Here is a 19,240-nt window from a genome sequence, read left to right as displayed (position 1 = left end):
GAGTCGCAGACTTTTTTAATGTATTACAGATAATTTTTAGAAAATTACAAAGTTGATTTCCTTTTTTGTTTTAGAGAACGTAAACCTGTACATTTAACAACCCGGTAATTTATGCGCATGCGCACCACTCAGAGAATAGATGTACTGGAGTGTAGTGACCCGATTCACCGAGTGTTTTTAAATTTATAGCCACCGTGCTACAAACTCAAGGCAAGACGTCAAAATTCATTTCAGCGTCCTAGAATACATTTTTTTCAATGCCTTTCCTGCTAAAATATATTTGCACGCGTCGAAGCTCCTCGGCCCAGTTTAGCTTTACTGTAGCTTAGCTTGCTAGCCGCTAACTGAGTGACACAGATCGACACATTCTTCAGCAGAGATCAAGCTAAATTGTTGGGTAACGTGTGAAAATGTCTTCAAGAATCGGTGCTGAAGACGAACTTTGTGCAGCGAAAGAGGAAAACGAGCAACAACGCCGATGCCAGGCCGCATTTTGCAGGATACAGCCACGTTATTGTCTTCGCAGAGAAGGTTGGATTGTTTTTTGAGTTTATTTAAACCAGTGCTTCTCGATTGTTTTCAGTGATTTCCCTGCTAGGAAGAAGAAAACCCATTGCACCGTCCTGTGACACCAAATAGTATAATTTGTCTATAAATGTGTTGTAAGTACACCTCTGCAAAACTCATATTAACATTATTAACGCATATAAGAATACATACCTGTCAACCTCCACGGCTCCATGCCCGTACAAACTGTCGTATTTTCCTGTACAAAATACGAAATAATACACCATATTTTTTTTTCTCAGAATGATGCATGATGGGAAATCCCCAGGCGGCAGACGCATGCGCAAAGTAGCATCAAACCGCTCGCTTTGTTTGCAACGAAAAAAAAGCGATACTTAGATAGAGGCTACCGCGGCAAACTCGTTTGTCTTGATTGATTTGCCGTTTCGTGATAGTTTGTGTATACCGGATGGTACCAATAATTGACAAATTTGCGTTTTTCCGTACAGATTTTCTTGTACGTCGTACACGTCTTAAAATGCATATTAAACGTACTTTGTATGGCAAAAACATACGGGTTGACAGGTATGTTAACCCATAAAAGAATAAAAGTAAATAAATAGGGACTAGAGGTGAGGTCGAGCCTAAAAAAATCCAGGGTACTGAAGCCTGAACCAGGACGAGCTGGACAAATTACCTTGATTTGAGGGACCGAGCCCGAGGCAGGCACAATTTTCATGTTTATATGTGAGGAGGGTTTTTCTCTTGCAGAATTTTTTTTAAATGATCCACTCTTAATTGTTATTAGTTTAAGATTTGTGCAATGGATTCCATCCCCCCTTAACGCAACCCAGCCTAGCCAAGCGTCGGATGCGGGATGCGTTGTCCAAAAGGGGGACAGAATCCACCACGCAAATCCTCCACACAAAAAAACCAACGCAAATTTCCGTTTGGGTCGGGCTCTGGCGTAAGATCCTCCCTCTAATATGGACCAACTTACCCAGAAATATAGCTGTAATATTTTAAGTTCATCTGACATTACAAAACCCATAAACTATGAACATTTTTGACTGACCATGTCAAATGGAATGATACAGACATAAACACTAACATAAAACCAATAAATAATTATGCATTAAAATGGGCAGCAAATAAATAAAAAAAAAATTGCAAACTGCTAAACAAAACACATAAAATAATGTGTCCTGTTTTTTTTTAAATCAAAGCTTATATCTGGAATAATAACTACAATGAGCATATTAGGGCAGCACGGCGGCGCAGTGGTTAGCGCTTGTGCGGCACAGTTCATGTCATGGGAACCTGTCGTGGGTTCAAATCCAGCTCCAGACTTCCTGTGCGGAGTTTGTATGTTCTCCCCGTGCTTGCGTGGGTTTCCTCCGGGCACTCCGGTTTCCTCCCACATTCCAAAAACATGCATTTCAGGTGAATTGGCCGGTCCAAATTGTCCCTTGGTGTGAATGAGCGAATGAGTTGTCTGTCCCTGTGTGCCCTGCGATTGGCTGGCAACCAGTTCAGGGTGTCCCCTGCCCACTGCCTGGAGATGGCTGGGATGGGCTCCAGCTCCCCCGCGACCCTGATGAGGATAAGCGGTACGGCTGATGAGATGAGCATATTTTGCATACACAGCTTTGAGAAGCAGGACACAGAAAACTCTCAGTGCTCAATTCTAAGATACCAACAACCCTCGCTGGTTACAAAATCGAGGAGGATTGTTGACAATATTAGGCAAAGGATGTAAGTTTGGGGTTAATATTGGATGGAAACAAAATCATAACAAATCAGAACTCAAGCGTGAAATGGGGAAAGTAACAGCCAGTAAGTTTGGGGTTAATATTGGATGGAAACAAAATCATAACAAACCAGAACTCAAGCGTGAAATGGGGAAAGTAACAGCCAATATATTATATGTCAGTACTTCATCAGAGAACGTGATTAAATCCCTTATGCGCTGCTTTGATCCATTGATCAAAACGCTTAAGCATTCTCTACAAAACTACTAGAACTTGGCTTAAAACACTCATAAGCTCTTCTACTAATTGACATCTAAAACAATATAGCCTCTGGCTTTCTAGGGTGCTGGTATTTCTTCGAGGACGTCACAGGAAGTCAAAGACGAGACAGGCTGTTTTCAAATTTCATTATCTCAGAAAATAATTTGAATTTACAGATTGTCAATTTTTCAGACCATTAATTACAATTTCGATGCGATTTTCGATTTCTTAGAGGAAAGTGCATTTTCTGTGCTGATTTTAGGGTTTTTTTTGTGAGTACTTAACCCTCGGGTGCATGACCTACCAGTACAGTGGGGTAAATAATTATTGAGGGAAAAAATAAAAATACGAAAGGCATTTTGTCATACACATGCTTTATGGGGATTATGACGGTATTACAACTTTTTTATTTTTAAATATTTTGAAGTATAACAACCAATGGAATCATATTTAAACGTCAGAATGTTGCCTTTCAAAAGAGACCAAAACTGTCCATACTCTCCAAATGGTTCAGCAACAGTATTTAATTGACTTAGGTTACGTCTTGAATTGAGATTTTCTGTAGATTTTACAGAAATATTAAGAGGTGAAATTTAGGTAAACAGTGCCCTCTTCTAGGGAGCTAAGTTAAGGTTTGCTGTCTATAAATCCTTGGAAAAAAAGGCGGTGTTAGACGATTGGACAATCGCACTATGTCACATCGCAGTGCCTATTAGATTTCGGTAACTCGAGCAGCCCTATTATATATATATATATATATATATATATATATATATATAGGGAGAGAGAGATTTTACGCCAGACCATGTACTCTCTCCAACCATTTTGCATGTTTTAGAATGTCGGATTACATTTAAGTGACACCTCAATTTATTCGGCTTCAAGCTGTCCACTGCCAACATATTTAACATAGTAAGCACACCATTCTCTCCTCGTCCTCCTCCTTTGTGGTCGCTGTTGAAGCCACGCTTTACAAACGTTTTGACAAACCCCCTCGTCTTAGCTTTCAGGAAACCTTCGTTTTCCTCTTTATCCCTGTCTCTTCATCTTGTTCAATTTTGTTTAATTGGGTTACAGTGATGGCCTGCCACACTTTGTGTCCACATACTATCCTCATACTCTGCGCTATGATCAGGGCGCACGTGCTAAATGTAAACAAAACACTCTGCTAATGAGACCGCCACGGCCCCCTAGTGTAGTGGAGGTACAATTTCACTTTATTCTAGGACAGTAAAAAAAAGGTCCCCCAGTCAAACATGCCACTCTCGTGGTTTGATTGTCCACAAGTCATTCGGAAAGTTGTCATTCGGCAAAACAGCAGTCAGAAATACAATTGGGCAATGGGCAAAATGACGTTTTGAAATAAAAATGTACTTTGTTACAAAATTAATTTACTTTTAATAGAACCATGGTAATTATGTGAAAATACAATCTGTTAAAATGTTGATTGAATTATTTTGCTAAAGGTTTTCTATATTAAAATGATGTTTTTCTCAATTAAATGTTTGTTTTAATTCTGTTTTTATTATTGAATGTTTGTTTTATTCCAGGAATTATGGCACTCTTGGTCCTCTGTAGTATGGATCCCTGACCATATCAAGAAATATCCAAACATGTATTTGTCTTTTTGTGTATTGCAGGCTACACTGAAGCTGTCTCATCCGAGGAAGAGAAGCCAGAGTTCCCTCACATTAAAGACGAAGAAGAGGATAAAGAGATCACCGATATTCAAGAGGAAGCCAAGCAGGAGTCTCCTCACAATCCCAAAGAGGAGCTTCATCATCCTTGCATGAAAGAGGAAAGTGAAGATCCTCCTTTTGTTAAAAAAGAGGAGCCGGATATCTGCGAATTGCCATTCGATGTTGTCATTATGACGGATAAAGATCAAAGTGAGTTGAGCAGAGGGGCAGAGCTTCCCTTCAGCAACAATCGTCAACTCTTAACAGGAAATGATGGGGACCACTACGGAGGATCACAAGTGGACGGCCTCTTGGCTCCGATATCAGATGATGACAGCATGTCACCCTGTACGTCTCACAATGATGGCAACGCTGATGACCCTGAAGGTGATGGAACATCTCAGGTTGACAAGAGAGGCTGGAAATGTTCTCATTGTGGTAAAATGTTGGCGAGTAAAAGGAATTTGAAAATGCACATAAGAATCCACACCGGTGAAAAACCCTTTTCCTGCTCAGTTTGTGGCAAAAGATTCTGTGATGAGAGAAGATTACAAAAACACTCCAAAATCCACACAGGAGAGAAACCTTTTTCTTGCCCGGTTTGCGGGCAGATCTTCTCTCAGAAGGAAAACTTGAAAACACACACAAGAATCCACACTGGTGAAAAACGCTTTACCTGTTCAATTTGTGGCAAAGGATTCTCTGATAAAGGACGATTACATACACACACAAGAATTCACACGGGTACAAAACCCTTTTCCTGCTCAGTTTGTGGTCAAAGTTTCTCTCAGAAGGGAAACTTGAAAAAACATACAAGAATCCATACTGGTGAGAAACCCTTTTCCTGCACAGTCTGTTCCAAAACATTCTCCTGCATGGGAAATCTAAGAACCCACGAACTAATTCACGCTGGTGAGAAATCCTTTTCCTGTTCCATTTGTGGGAAAAGATTCATTGATAAGGGAAGATTAAAAAGACACTCAAAAATTCATACAGGTGAGAAACCCTTTCCCTGCTCAGTTTGTGGCCAAAGATTCTCGTGGAAGGGTCCCTTAAAAATCCACGCTAAAATCCACACTGGTGAGCAGCCCTTTTCCTGCTCTGTTTGCGGACAGAGATTTTTTTGGAAGGGTCACTTAAAAAGACACACACAAACCCACACTGGTGAGAAACCCTTTTCCTGCTCAGTTTGTGGCCATAGTTTCTCGCGGAAAGAACACCTGAAAACACACACAAGAATCCACACTGGTGAGAAACCCTTTTCCTGTTCAGTTTGCAGCAAAAGGTTCTTTACCAACAGTGACTTACGATTGCACACAAGAATCCACACTGGCGAGAAACCTTTTTCTTGTTCGGTTTGCGGCGAAATGTTCTCTCAGTATCATCAGACCAAAAAACACGAATGTGCTGGTGAAAATCGCAATCAGTCACCTGATAATTTTGCAGATCTCTTGTGAGTTGCATCCACGAAAACCAAATATAGCATGAGCCTGATGGTGGAGTGCGCTGTCGAGGTTTCTTCAAAAAAAAGTTGAAAGCTAAATAATTTCTCCATCGGGTATGCGTTAACAATTTATCAACTGGGTTCAAAGAGCCCTTCCACTTTATTTTCAAGTGCACCTATATGCTTTTATCTTACCTTTAGCAAAGCAGTTGGGGTGGAACACATTAAGAGGATCAGTAGGTGAGCGGGGTGATGGAGACTGAGGTCATGCTTGTCCCTGCTGGGGTTTTTTCTTTCTATTTGTTGTACCATGAAAATGGTGAAAGTAATAAAGGCCTGCTTCAAGTAGAGTCCAAACACCAACCTAAACCCCAAGAAAGATGAAATGTCCAAGTGCATTCAAATGCATCTTGCGGCCAACAGCGTGTAATCAATGTGTACAGCTGTCATTGATAAGTCACTGTTACCTCAGACTCAATGTAAATAATTATTTGTGGTTGGTTAACTCTCTTTTTTAGTATATAAATGTGATCAAGGAATTAAGTTTGTACTGGTAGAAGTGCCCAGAGGACCCTCCCTACGTGAGGGTTAATCAAGTGAATGAAGATGTCTGTTATTTTAAAGTTGGTCTGAGCAGCGGGTTTTTTTGCGATTTATTTGATTTATTGTCCCTTTTCATGTATCATTTTCAGTTTTGATTGAAGCATCTTGTCATTGAGTGTTTAACATGATATTAGGACTCAAATGCTCATATGGTCATTTTCTGTGAATGGAATTGAATAAAAAGGTGGCATTAGCTTTCTTTTGTAGTTATTATTAGTTGCAATTTTTTATTTAAAATAGTAATTACAACAGGTTGTGTTATTTAACGTTTGTTGGCTGGATCCCGGGGGGCATGGCGGATGGGTGGTTAGCTTGTAGCCCCACGGTACAAATGTCCAGGGTTCGATTCTAGCTACCGCAGCATCCCAGTGCGGAGTTTTCCTGTTCTCCACATGTTTGCGTTAGTTTCCTCTGGGCACTCGGTTTCCTCCCACATTCCAAAAAATCAAAAAGTCCAAATTGTTTCTACGTGTGAATTAGCTAGTGCATTGTCTGTCTCTGTGTGCCCAGCGACTAGCTAGCAACCAGTTCAGGGTGTCCCCTGTCTACTGCTCAAAAATAATTGGTATGGGCTCCAGCACCCCCATGACCCTACTGTGGATAAGCGGCACAGAAAATAGACGGATGACTAGAAACGGTAGAATAAAGCTTCACAATGACTCATTTACTCTATTGACACCATCTACAATTCAGAGTACAATCGCGTCATCTATGACATCCCATTGATAATGTCAAACAAGGATCAATTATAGTATCAGGAACAAGTTTGAGTTATTTCACAGTAATGTATGAAAAAAACAATTTTGGTGGTGGTACTGCTTTACAGCTAAAGGTTAAAAAAGAATCCTGTAGTGCAATGGCTTCACCAGGCACGAGACCCGGGGGGCATATTAAATGCACGGGGGAGCACAACTATAATAATCCCACCACGAACGCACATTAAACATAACCAACAGCACCTACACAACATTGTACATCAGGATTCATTCTTTAAAACAATAGACAGTCAATATCCTTTTTTTCCTCATGATTGTTCAATAAGCATTATTTTCCTCTGATTCTCTGTTGCTGACTTTTACATTTGTTAAATATATATAAAAGGTTAAAATAGTTTTGTATTTTATTTTAAAAAAACATTAGATTTGTATTTTTTTTCAGAGATGTGTTCCACGATTTACTTTTTTGGGGAGGAACAAAAAAGTTTACTGTGGTTTGTTCTTGTATTTCATAGTATATTTGTTGCAATGAAAAGTCAATATTTGAAATTGACATTTTGTTGTGTCACGCAGGGATTGCTAGTTGCTCAGTACAGAAAGGTTCAACGTTTAAATGAGTTATTGCTATTATAATTTAGTGAAATTATAGATTAAAAAGAGATATAAATTCATTTTGTGTAAAACATTACATTATTATTGGTAATCTACTGATCAAAGGACCCCTAAAAGCCTGTCCGTTTTCGTTTTTCTTCTTGTTTTTTTTCTTCATTTTCCTGCTGTTTTTATGTTTCTTTTTTCCTTTCCCAAGATTTTTACTTCTTTTCCCACTTCTTTCCTTCTTTTGTTAATTATATCTCCCTTTATTTTTTTCTCTTTATTTTCTTCAATTTTATTTTTTTATTTCTTGTCTTTTCCTCCTTTTTGTCCTTTTCCCTGCTTTTTCCTTTCTGATTTTTTTCCCCTAGATTTTTAATTTTCTTATTGTTTTTAATCTCCTCTTTCCGCTTCTTATTTTATTGTTTCCTTCTTTTGTTTCTTTTTTCAATGTTGTCTTTTTTTTCTTTTCTTTTTTAGCAGTTAAAAACTGTGCAGTTATCACACCTTGGAGGGCTCCTGGACTAAGTGGATTGGCAAGAATCAAAGCTCCCACAAGAGAGATGTCTCTTGAGACCAAAGACAGGATCGTCAAACTTCTTGAAAAAGGTAACTCTACTCGTATGGTTGCCAAAGAAGTGGGATGCTCACAGTCAGCTGTATCGAAGATTTGGACCAAGTACAAACAGCATGGGAAGGTTGTTAAAGTCAAGCGTAGTGGTAGGCCAAGGAAGACATGTACGCGTCAAGACAAACAACTGCAGGCTATATGTCTTGAAAACAGAAAAAGCACAGTAAGACAAATGAAGAGGAAATGGGAGGAAGTTGGAGTCAATGTATGTGACAGAACTATGAAAAATCGCCTAAAGGAAATGGGATTTTCATATATGCTAAAATGAAACCATCGTTGAGTCTTAAACACAAAAGAACAAGACTGCAATGGGATAAAGAGAGGCAATCATGGACTGTGGATGACTGGATGAAGGTTATCTTCAGTGATGAGTTACGAATCTGCATTGGACAAGGTGATGGAACTTTTGTTTGGTGCCGTTCATGAGAGATTTACAAAGAGGACTGCCTAAAGAAAAAAATTCCAAATTTCCACAGTCCTTAATGACAAGGGGCTGCATGTCAGGCAAAGGCTCTGGGGAGATGGCTGTGGTCAAATCTGCAATAAATGCGCAAGTTGACGTTTACGTTTTGGAAAGCTTTCTTATTCCGTCAATTGAAAAAATGTTTAAGGATGATGAACTCGTTTTCCAAAATGACAATGCATCATGCCACAGAGCAAAAACTGTGAAAGCATTCCTTGGGGAAAGACACATCCAGTCAATGCCATGGCCTGCAAATAGCCCAGATCTCAACCCAATTGAAAATCTGTGTTGAAAATTGAAAAAAAATGTCCACAGCAAGGTTCGCGCCTGCAAAGATGATTTAGCAACTGCCAAAGAGAGTTGGCACCAGATTGATGACGAACACTGTTTGCCACTCAAGTCCATGCCTCAGAGACTGCAAGCTGTCATAAAAGCCGAAGGTGATGCAACTAAATACTAGTGATATGTTTTGATTGTAATTTCTTTGTCTGTTTTTCATGATTTCATATTTTTTTGCTCAGAATGGAGTGATCCCATATTTTTTCCCATGCTTGGTCTATAAAAGAAGCATTTACTGACCACCTCAATATTTTGTTTATTCATTTCTGAATGCCAAGGAGTTTCACTTTTGAAAAACTGTATTATTTTTCCATACTTTTTATCTGAGTTTGTTCTACAGAATAAAATGTTGGAGTGAGTACTTGTCCGAGACTGATGATTCCATTGCTGGGGATTGTATAAATAAGAAGGGTGATATTAGGCATCGTTGTTATATCCAGACATTGCTCTTAAAGTTTGGAGTTGTACCTTGAAATGTAAGTACACACCGCTATTTTGGTATAAAACCTGCAATCATTTTCTTGAACTATACATCAAAGCCAAATTGATCGAGCTCAGATAGGATATAACCATGCTCCACTGAATCAAAAGCTTTGTAAAAGTCAGAGAATAGAAGATAGCCATGATCTTCAATAACTTCCCAATATGTCTGTTACCCTCCTTATGTTATTATGAATTAATCTTCCTTTCCAGAATCCTGATAGTGAAAAGTAAATCATATATAATATAATTAATGCAATATAATATACTAGCCATCCATTATCTGCACCGCTTGTCCTCGCTAGGGTTGCGGAGGTGCTGGAACCCATCCCAACTATTTTTAGGCAGTGGGCAGGGGACACCCTGAACTGGTTGCCAGCCAGTCGCAGGGCACAGAGTCAGACAACTCACCCGCTCATTCTCCCCTAGGGACAATTTGGACCAGCCAATTAACCTGACATGCATTCTTTTTTTGAATGTGGGAAGAAACTTGAGTGCCATAGGAAACCCATGCAAGCACGGGGAGAACCTGCAAACTGCGCAGGAAGGATGGTAGCTGTATTTCAACCCGCTAACCATTCAGCTGCTGTGCCACCTTATAGTATAATATAATATGGGCGGCACGGCAGCAGAGTGGTTAGCATGTCCGCGGCACAGTTGTGAGGTCATAGGTCCAAAACCGCTAAACCAGCCTTCCTGTGTATAGTTTGCATGTTCTCCCCGTGCCTGCGTGGGTTTTCTCCGGGGACTCCAGTTTACTCCAACAGTCCAAAAATGTGCATCTCAGGTTAATTGGCTGACCCAAATTATCCCTAGGTGTGAATGAACGAGTGAGTTGTATGTCTCCGTGTGCCTTGCAATTGGCTGGCAACTAGTTCAGAGTATCCCCTACCCATTGTCCGAAGATAGCTGGGATTGGCTCCAGCACCCCGTGACCCTACTGAGGATAAGAGATGCAGATAATGGATGGATGGATCTCCCGTAAGCAGCACTTAAACATTCACACACACAGCCACGCTGGTGAGAAACCATTTTCCTGCTTAGTTTGTGACCGTAGATTCTCTCAGAAGGGAGTTCTAAGAAGACACACAATAATCCACACAGGTGAGAAGCCATTTTCCTGCTTATTTTGTGGCCAAAGAGTCTCTCAAAGTGTTGTCTTAAAAACACACACAAGAAACCACACTGGTGAGAAACCTTTTTCTTGTTCTATTTGTGGCAAAATGTTTTTTCAGTGTCGTCGTGCCAAAATACACAAATGTGCTGGTTAAGATCACATACAGATGCTTAATGAGAATGCAAAGTTCTTATAAGATGTGTCCACGAATCCTACATCATGAGCCTAAAAAATAGAAATTTCGCCAGGCTGTGTTTCAGGTTTGCCATCTTGTCGGGGAAGTGGAACTTTCATTGATGTGTTCTTGTCAAATGGTCTGCGTATTTGATCCATAAATATTGATGTTGCTACACAAACTGTTGTTATTGACTTCAAAACCTCCAAATATATTGAAAAACTATGTTGATCATATGGGCAGCACGGCGGCACAGTTCATGTCATGGGAACCTCCTGCGTGGGTTCAAATCCAGCTCCAGACTTCCTGTGGGGAGTTTGTATGTTCTCCCCGTGCTTGTGTAAGTTTCCTCCCACTCTCCAAAAATATGCATTTCAGGTGAATTGGCCGGTCCAAATTGTCCCTAGGTGTGAATGAGCGAGTGAGTTGTCTGTCCCCGTGTGCCCTGCGATTGGCTGGCAACCAGTTCAGGATGTCCCCTGCCCACTGCCCGATGATTGCTGGGATGGGCTCCAGCACCTCCGCGACCCTACTGAGGATAAGCGATGCAGCTAATGAGATGAGATGAGATGTTGATCATATATGAAATGCTTTATTTCTCACATTATCCATATGAGTATTAATATCAATTATTTTACGACACTTGGTAAAGCAATATTAATTACAGAAACAAACTTGTGTAAGTTGGCCAAGGTATTAATGAATGTAAATAAAAAGTTTGCTTCTTTTGTCTGTGGGCTTGCTTTGTTTAAGTATTTAAAAAATGGGAACACATCCTACCGAGTCTAGTCAAGTCAAGTCATTTTTGTTTGTATAGCCCTTAATCACAAAGAGTCTCAAAGGGCTTCACAGGTTATTACACATAAGCAGTTTAGGTTATTCATATGCTATAGAGTAGAAGTGAGTTTTAAGCTTAGATTTAAACATTTCCACTGAGGTTGCAGATCGGATCTCAGGGGGAAGAGCATTCCACAACACCGGAGCCCGGATGGAGAACGCTCTCGAACCTGCGGAACACTTCTTGGCTCTTGGGATCACCAGAAGACCGGCGCTTTCAGAACGAAGGCTTCGGGCCGGGACATAGGGGGAAATCAGATCTGAAAGATATGAGGGGGAAAGTCCATGTATGATTTTGTATAATAATAAGAGAACTTTGAAATCACATCTTGGGCTAACAGGGAGCCAATGCAGGTTAGCCAAAATTGGGGTGATGTGATCGGACTTTTTTGTCCTAGTTAAAAGCCTCGCTGCGGCATTTTGTACCAGCTGAAGACTCTTGAGTCTGGTCAACGGAAGACCGGAGAGTAGTGCATTACAGTAATCAAGACGGGAGGTAACAAACACGTGAATTATAATCTCCGCATCAGACTGAGACAGTATAGGACGAATTTTAGCAATGTTACAAAGATGGAAGAAAGCGGTTCTAGTCAATTTCTTCACATGTGTTTTAAAGGACAGGGGTCAAATGTGACACCTAAATTTTTAAGTGAGTCACTCTGTGTGATGTGACATTTGTCAATGTTCACAGCAGTTTTAGAGAATAAGTCGCGGCATTTAGATGGACCAATAACTAACATTTCGGTCTTTTCAGAGTTAAGACGCAAGAAATTGAGTGACATCCACTCTTATCTCAGTAAGGCAGGCCTCCAAATTTCCACATTTTAGTGTGGCAGATTCCTCCATCGGGAGATATAGTTGAGTGTCATCTGCGTAGCAATGGAAACTGATATTATACTTGAGAATAATATCACCTAATGGAAGCATGTAAATGCTGAAAAGAAGGGGGCCAAGCACTGAACCCTGCGGAACACTACAGGGCTCAGATCTCTACAACGCGCATGTGTACAATTACACGCAGGAAAAAGTTTTCTTGAATGCTCAAATAACTAGTATTTTTGGTCAGTTAAATAGAGATAAAATGTTGCAATATATTGCTTGAGGTTTTTTTTTAAGTTTACATGTTTTTAAATTCAATATTAGACTGGACACCAAAGATATTTTTTATATTTTTTCATATGGGAATTTTGACTTGATGGCCATCCCTCAGGTAAAGAGTTGTGTCATCAGCCAATCGGGTTCTTATTATCTGTGCTTTAAGTATTAAGTTTTTTAATGTAGATGGCCAGCGTCTCTGCAACTAATAAATATGTTTGGTGATTTGGGGTAGTCTTGTAGTATACCAAAATTGATCTTAAGGCTTGGAGCTGTACCTTGAGGTGGGACACACAGCTGTTTATATTTTGGTATACTGTATGTCATGGAAAGTGATGTTTTATTGTGCTTGTTTGATCTGCGCATCCGCGCACCGGACGTGTACGTTGAGTGTGGTAAATCGGAGTAAACACACAGAATTGCAATCACAAAAAGTTCGTCAAGTGTGTTTATCCATACCTTCAAAACTTTTCCAGTATTTACGAATTGATCACATGGTGTCAGAAATTGCCATACCTGTTGGTTGGAAGCGAGACGATAGGTTATTCTGGATCTTTTTTGAAGAGTCAAGTGCATCGCCATGGCAAAGTTTCTACTTCACCAGACCAGCAACCTTGGAAGCAAAGGTTTTTCCCGGTACAGGATTGCAACAAAGCTGAGTGCATAGAGGAAATATAGCTCAGCAGCTCAATATACTCAATGGGAGCTGAGGCAAGCACATATTCCAATCATTCACATTCTAAGACATAGCAGATGCTGATAAATATGATCCAGTGCTAGCTAAATTTGACACATTTTATTCCCAAATGCAACGTCATTTTGTGGCAGGCGGAGTTTCACGCAAGAGCACTATATCTTGGTGAAAGAGTGGAGGCTTTCATGAGACAATTCTAAGAGCTGGCGGAGCACTGCGAGTTTAGAGCTCAGAAGGATGACAATTTGAGGGATAGACTGTTGATTGGGAATTTATAGAATAACCCCATGTATCATTGTAGGGGGGAAGAGTAAAAGTTTTAAATATTTCTGAAAATACCTGGTGCATAAATGACCGTATTTCCTGCCAGATTTCTTTTTAAATAGAAAGGGCTCCTGTAATCCCACCAGAACCAAGCGCTGTAATTGCTTGACAAGCTGGTAACTACTTTTTAAAGTTCTGTTTTTGTAATTTTGTGAAATGCATACGACTTTTAACATTTTTAGAATACGCAACCGGGGCAGTGTGTAGTAAATTTGTTTTCAACTTGATCGCGTTTGTATGCCTTGCGCATGCGCAACACAGAAAACCAAGCTGGGACGGAGTGTCCTGACCCAATTCACCGAATATTTTATTTTATTTTAGCCACCGCGCAGAACCTTAACACCAGACATCAAAAATATCTATTTCAGGGGATTGGAATATATGTTTTTGTTGTATGCTTGCTGAGCTAAGTCGTCATAGTATACGTCGAAGCTCCTCGGCTTAGTTTTGCTTAGCCTAGCTTAACTTGTTAGCCGCTAACAGGGTGACACAGTTCGACACATTCCTCAACAGAAATCAACTTTTAAGTGTTGATCGACGTGGAAAATGTCCTTCAAAAATAGTTTGGACTACCAGGACGAGCATTGCATAACAACAAACCACGACGAGCAACAACGCCGACGAGGTTGTCTTCGCAAAGAAGGTTGGCCCACTTTTTGACTTTATTTAAACAAGGGGTGTGCAAACCCGATCGGGGCAGAGTGTCCTACATGATTTTGGAGTTTCTCTCCTCCAAATTAGGTGATTCAAATGACCAGGATCGTCAAGAAGCTTCTGCCAGCTTGCAAACGACCTGTTGATCGGTATCACTTGAGGGGAAGAACCGATAACTCCAAAAACATGCAGGACATAATGCCCTCGAGGACCGGGTTGACCACCTGATTTAAACGGGCTGACGATTTTTTTTTTTAATATGGACAAATTTGATCATTTTAAAAATTACAATTAGTAAAATGTGGAGCTTTCAAGGCGTGCATAAAAAATAAAATATCGTAAGCTTTGGTTTTAATGTTATTTTTCAGCTAATTAGGTTTTAAGCTTCAGGGTGCTAAGCATTTTTACACTGACTCAATCTGCTCTGAAATAGGAAACTAAATTGTTGATATATCAAGTCACCATAGCAACGAAAAAGCCGAAAGCGTCATTTTATTCATCCTCTCCTACTTGGAAGCTTGTCCGGGTTACAATATCAAAACAAGAAAGAACTCTTTTTGTCTTTTTATGTTTTGCAGTAAATACTGAAGCTGTTTGTCCCAAAGAAGAGAAGCCAGAGTGCTGTCACATTAAAGATGAAAAGGAAGATAAAGAGATTACTCATGTTACAGAGGAAGCAGAGCAGGAGCCTTGTGACATGAAGAAAGAGGAGGAGCCAGATGATTTTTGCATTAAAAAGGAGAAAGAAGGATTTCCCCTCATGAAAATCGAGGAGGATGTTTGCGATTTTCCATTCAATGTTGTCATTTTATCAGACGAAGATCAAAGTGGGCTGAGCAGTGGGGCGGAGCTTGCCAGTCGCAACAATTGTCAACTCCTAATAGGAAATGATGGAGACCACTGCGGAGGATCACAAGTCGACGGCCTCTTAGCTCCGATATCAGATGATGACAGCATGTCACCATGCACTGACGGCAACAATGATGAAACTGTAGGTGATAAGACATCTCACATCTACAACAAAACCTGGAAATGTTCTGATTGTGGGAAAACTTTTGCGAGTAAGAGCAATTTAAAAACGCACACAAGAATCCACACTGGTGAGAAACCCTTTTCCTGCTCAGTTTGTAGCAAAACATTCTCTCAGAAAGAACACTTAAAAAGACACAAACAAACCCACACTGGTGCGAAACCTTTTTCCTGCTCACTTTGCGGTCAGAGTCTCTCTCAAAAGGAACACTTGAAAGCACACATTAAAATACACACTGGTGAGAAACCCTTTTCCTGCTCGGTTTGTGGCCAAAGATTCTTTGATAAGGGAGGATTAAAAAAACACTCAAAAATCCATACAGGTGAGAAATTATTTTCCTGCTCAGTTTGTAGTAAAATGTTTTCTCAAAAGGAACACTTAAAAAGGCACACACTAACCCACACTGGGGAGAAACCTTTTTCCTGCGCAGTTTGCAGCAAACAATTCTCCCAGAAAGGATACTTGAAAATACATACAAGAATACACACTGGTGAGAAACCCTTTTGCTGCACACTTTGTGGCCAAAGATTCACTCGGAAGAGAGATTTGAAAATACACAGTGGAACACTACACTGGTAAGAAACCATTTTCCTGCTAATCTCGTGACTAAAGTTTCTCAGGGCAGAAATGTTTGATTAGAAACACACAAATCCACACTGTTAAGAAACCTTTTCCTGCTCGTCTTGTGGCTAAAGTTTCTCAGGGCAGAAATAATTAATTAGAAACACTCAAATCCACACTAGTGAAAAACCTTTTTCCTTCTCATTATGTGACCAAAGTTTCTATCCAAAAGTTGTCTTAAAAGTACACACAAGAATCCTTACTAAAGAGAAACCCTTTTCTTGCTCTGTGACGAAATGTTTTCTCATTGTCTTTGTGCCTAAATACACAAATGTGATGTTAACATCAAAATCAGTCGTTTGATGATATTGCAAAGCTCTTACGGGATAGGTCCTCAAATCCCAGATGAGCTTAAAAATTAGAAGTTAAATCAGGTCGTCCTTTTTATATTTGCCGTTTTGCCAAGGAAGGGTGTCAAAGATTCATTGATGTGTACTTGATAAATTGAAAAATATTGAATTTGCAACAAGAACAATTGTTATTGACTTCAAGACCTGCAAATATATTGAAAAACTGTCAATCATATGAAATGCTGTATTTTTCCACTCTATTCACATAATTGGTAATAGTAATAATTTTACCCCACTTGGTAAAGCAATTTTTATCGCAGAAACAAGCTTGTGTTATGTTAATAAAATAATGTTTTCCTCTTGTCTAAAGACTTGCTTTATTTAAATCGTTTTCTTTAAAAGGGATCAGATCCTACGGAGTACAACGTGCATGCCGACATGATTCACTTAAATTTGTGCGAATGCTCAAATGGGTAGGTTTTTTTTTTGTCTATTGAAAAAAGATAAAATATTGCTTGACGTTTTTCGCTTATGTCGTTGAAAATGTTTTTTGGTATGAAAACTACACCTTATTTGTATATTGTGTGTATTCTTCCACACAAGATAGATAGAGCAAAATAAGTACTCAGATATTAATTTGTTTTTACTTGATATAATTTATTATTTATTTTAATTGTTTTCCTCTGTATTTCTTCCCGTGTTAACTCTTTAGTGTTTGACTGTGTAATGCTAAATTTTTTGTAATGATGCAATGTTAAAAAAAAAAAAATCAGATACTTTAAAGCACTGGTTTTCAACTAGTATGACTTGAGGACCCACCATTCCACCCTAATGACAAGCTGCAACCCAAATCAAGAATAAATGTCCCGTTCTCAAATTCATCCAAGGAACGGATTGTGCCATTTAAAACAAAGGTATTAAATTATTCAAAACCAAAATTCCTAAGTGTAACCGCGGTGTACGTGTCCCACCAAAGATCCACATTCACGCTGGACTGGATGATGAGGTTTTTATTATTACAGTTTCTGCAAATGGATGAGTCACAACATTAGCTTTTTCTGCTGGGTCTGATCTCTTTGATCTCTTTGTAGTACTCTGGTTAAACTGACAACAAAGCATATCAAAGAGCTGTCTTTTCACTTTACAGAAAATACATTTTAGAATATCACAATACATTTATAAATCTTTGCATTTTAACAAGATACTTTTAACAAGAGATCGTATAGTGGATTTTTAACGTTTACAATGAATTCAACATGTTTTTCTTTACTCTGAATTTTAACCAACATCATCCTTTTTTTAATGTATATGAAAAATAGGAATAAAAACAATAATGAGTATAAAAATGGGTACAATTTACCTGCAAATGGATGAGTCACAACATTAGCTTTTTCTGCTGGGTCTGATCTCTTTGATCTCTACAAGGGGAATTAAGATTTAGTAAAACAGAAACAAAACGAAAATAAACCTAAACAGCTTGACAATATCAATCACATTACTATGCATGGTGAGAGATTTGTCAGCTGGGGTTATAAAGTTTAAAATTAACTTATTTTGTGGAGCACCAAAAGATATGTCTTACCTTTGTAGTACTCTGGTTAAACTGACAAAACCCCGCCTCCTGGTCACATGTTAGAAGCCAAAACCAAACCCCACCCCATACCAGCAGATGGCACTGTTGGACTCAGCATTGCAGGACATTTACCAAAAACTATACACATATTTTAGCAGGAATTTCAATAAAATAAAAGTTATTATTACACCCGTTACATACACCCCCCTGAAATTCTGCTAAATATGGGAGTGCTACACTAAACAGAAAAAAAATCACATGCCAAAAAGGCAAATACTGATGAAAAAGAGGACACGAAAACTGGTACAGTATTACAAGGAACAAACTGAAGTGCATGTCAGTTCTAAAACTCTCCCAAAAAGGAGTGTGAAAAGAAAGGAGGCGATGAAACTCCTAACTAAGCACAGACTCAAAGATGCCTGTTACATCTCTGAAATATCAAACATTGTTCCTGTAGTTGTAAGTGCTCACATAGGCACAATTCTTGTTTCTTACTCAAGCTTTGTTACTCAAACTGAAAGTGCATCTCTACTGAACTTAAACTAGGAACTAGCAGATATTGCGGACAGAGGATTGTCACCTACCAACTGGTCATTCATCTGACAAATTAGACGACTAGGAGGCCTGATGGACTGGCGGACCCTAAGACCATAACGGTCAGGTTGAGCACAATTAACCTGAGCTTGAAGGTCTGGGACGGTCAAGTCTAAACAGTCAGTATCAGGGGAGTCTGCGTCCGGATGGTCAGTGTTCAATGGGGTCTCATCTGGGAGACCCATACCCAAAGAGATCATGCTTTCAGAGCACTGTGATGGGCTTTCCGTATTGTCACTTGAAGTATGGTCAACATCTTGTTCGGGGATGTGCTGACTTCCTCGACTGGATGTATCAACACTGCAAGAGTCGGACTGGGCATCAGATCTGCTGTCTAGTGAGTTATCCTCTACCTCTGGATGAACTTGCTCTTCACCTGCCTGTATCACCCAGTTTACTGTACGGACATCACTGTCTTCAACCGCGTCAGGTAAATCAGGGCATACATCACTTCCATGCATAGCAGCGTCAGACTCTGAGTGTTCAGATTCGCTGGCCAGATCATCCTCACAGGGCAAGAAGCTAACAGAGAGCAGCAAATTCCTGTGAACTACCTTCTCTTTGCCCGTCAGACAATCCTTGACTCTGTAGACATTGAGATCAGGCTTGACTGATATGACTTCATACGGGGTTGACTCCCACTTATCTGCAACTTTGCGTTTCCCCGGGACACCTCTGTTGGCGATCAACACCCGGTCTCCCACGACGAGAGGTGATCCTTTGGCCCTACGGTTGTACAGCTTGGCATGACGAGTCTGTTCTCTGAGA

The 19,240-nt window shown here is 39.8% G+C and overlaps 2 protein-coding genes across 8 annotated transcripts; both read left to right on the top strand.

Annotated features, from left to right (window-relative positions):
- The first annotated feature begins 249 nt into the window (after nt 1-249).
- On the top strand, nt 250-9,352 carry LOC148347305 (uncharacterized). 6 transcript variants are annotated; one of them, XM_088323335.1, is made up of 3 exons: nt 250-531; nt 4,160-4,585; nt 8,036-9,352. In XM_088323335.1, exons 1-3 carry the CDS (start codon nt 411-413, stop codon nt 8,452-8,454), a joined length of 966 nt encoding a protein of 321 aa, XP_088179461.1. In that variant the 5' UTR covers nt 250-410; the 3' UTR covers nt 8,455-9,352. The 6 variants fall into 6 exon arrangements, with proteins under 6 accessions (XP_088179461.1, XP_088179460.1, XP_088179459.1 ...); XM_088323334.1 differs by having other exon boundaries at nt 4,160-5,026; XM_088323333.1 differs by having other exon boundaries at nt 4,160-5,110.
- A 4,227-nt stretch (nt 9,353-13,579) lies between these two features.
- Nucleotides 13,580-16,674, top strand: LOC148347304 (uncharacterized). Of its 2 annotated transcripts, XM_088323352.1 has the most exons (3): nt 13,580-14,353; nt 14,943-15,979; nt 16,064-16,674. In XM_088323352.1, exons 1-2 carry the CDS (start codon nt 14,257-14,259, stop codon nt 15,971-15,973), a joined length of 1,128 nt encoding a protein of 375 aa, XP_088179478.1. In that variant the 5' UTR covers nt 13,580-14,256; the 3' UTR covers nt 15,974-15,979; nt 16,064-16,674. The 2 variants fall into 2 exon arrangements, with proteins under 2 accessions (XP_088179478.1, XP_088179477.1); XM_088323351.1 differs by having other exon boundaries at nt 14,943-16,674.
- Nucleotides 16,675-19,240: the final 2,566 nt, after the last annotated feature.

The sequence above is a fragment of the Urocampus carinirostris genome, chromosome 19, assembly GCF_059441175.1.
Source record: "Urocampus carinirostris isolate Australia breed hairy pipefish chromosome 19, RoL_Ucar_1.0, whole genome shotgun sequence".
Classification (NCBI taxonomy): Eukaryota; Metazoa; Chordata; class Actinopteri; order Syngnathiformes; family Syngnathidae; genus Urocampus; species Urocampus carinirostris.
This window is presented reverse-complemented; position numbering and strand designations above follow the sequence as displayed.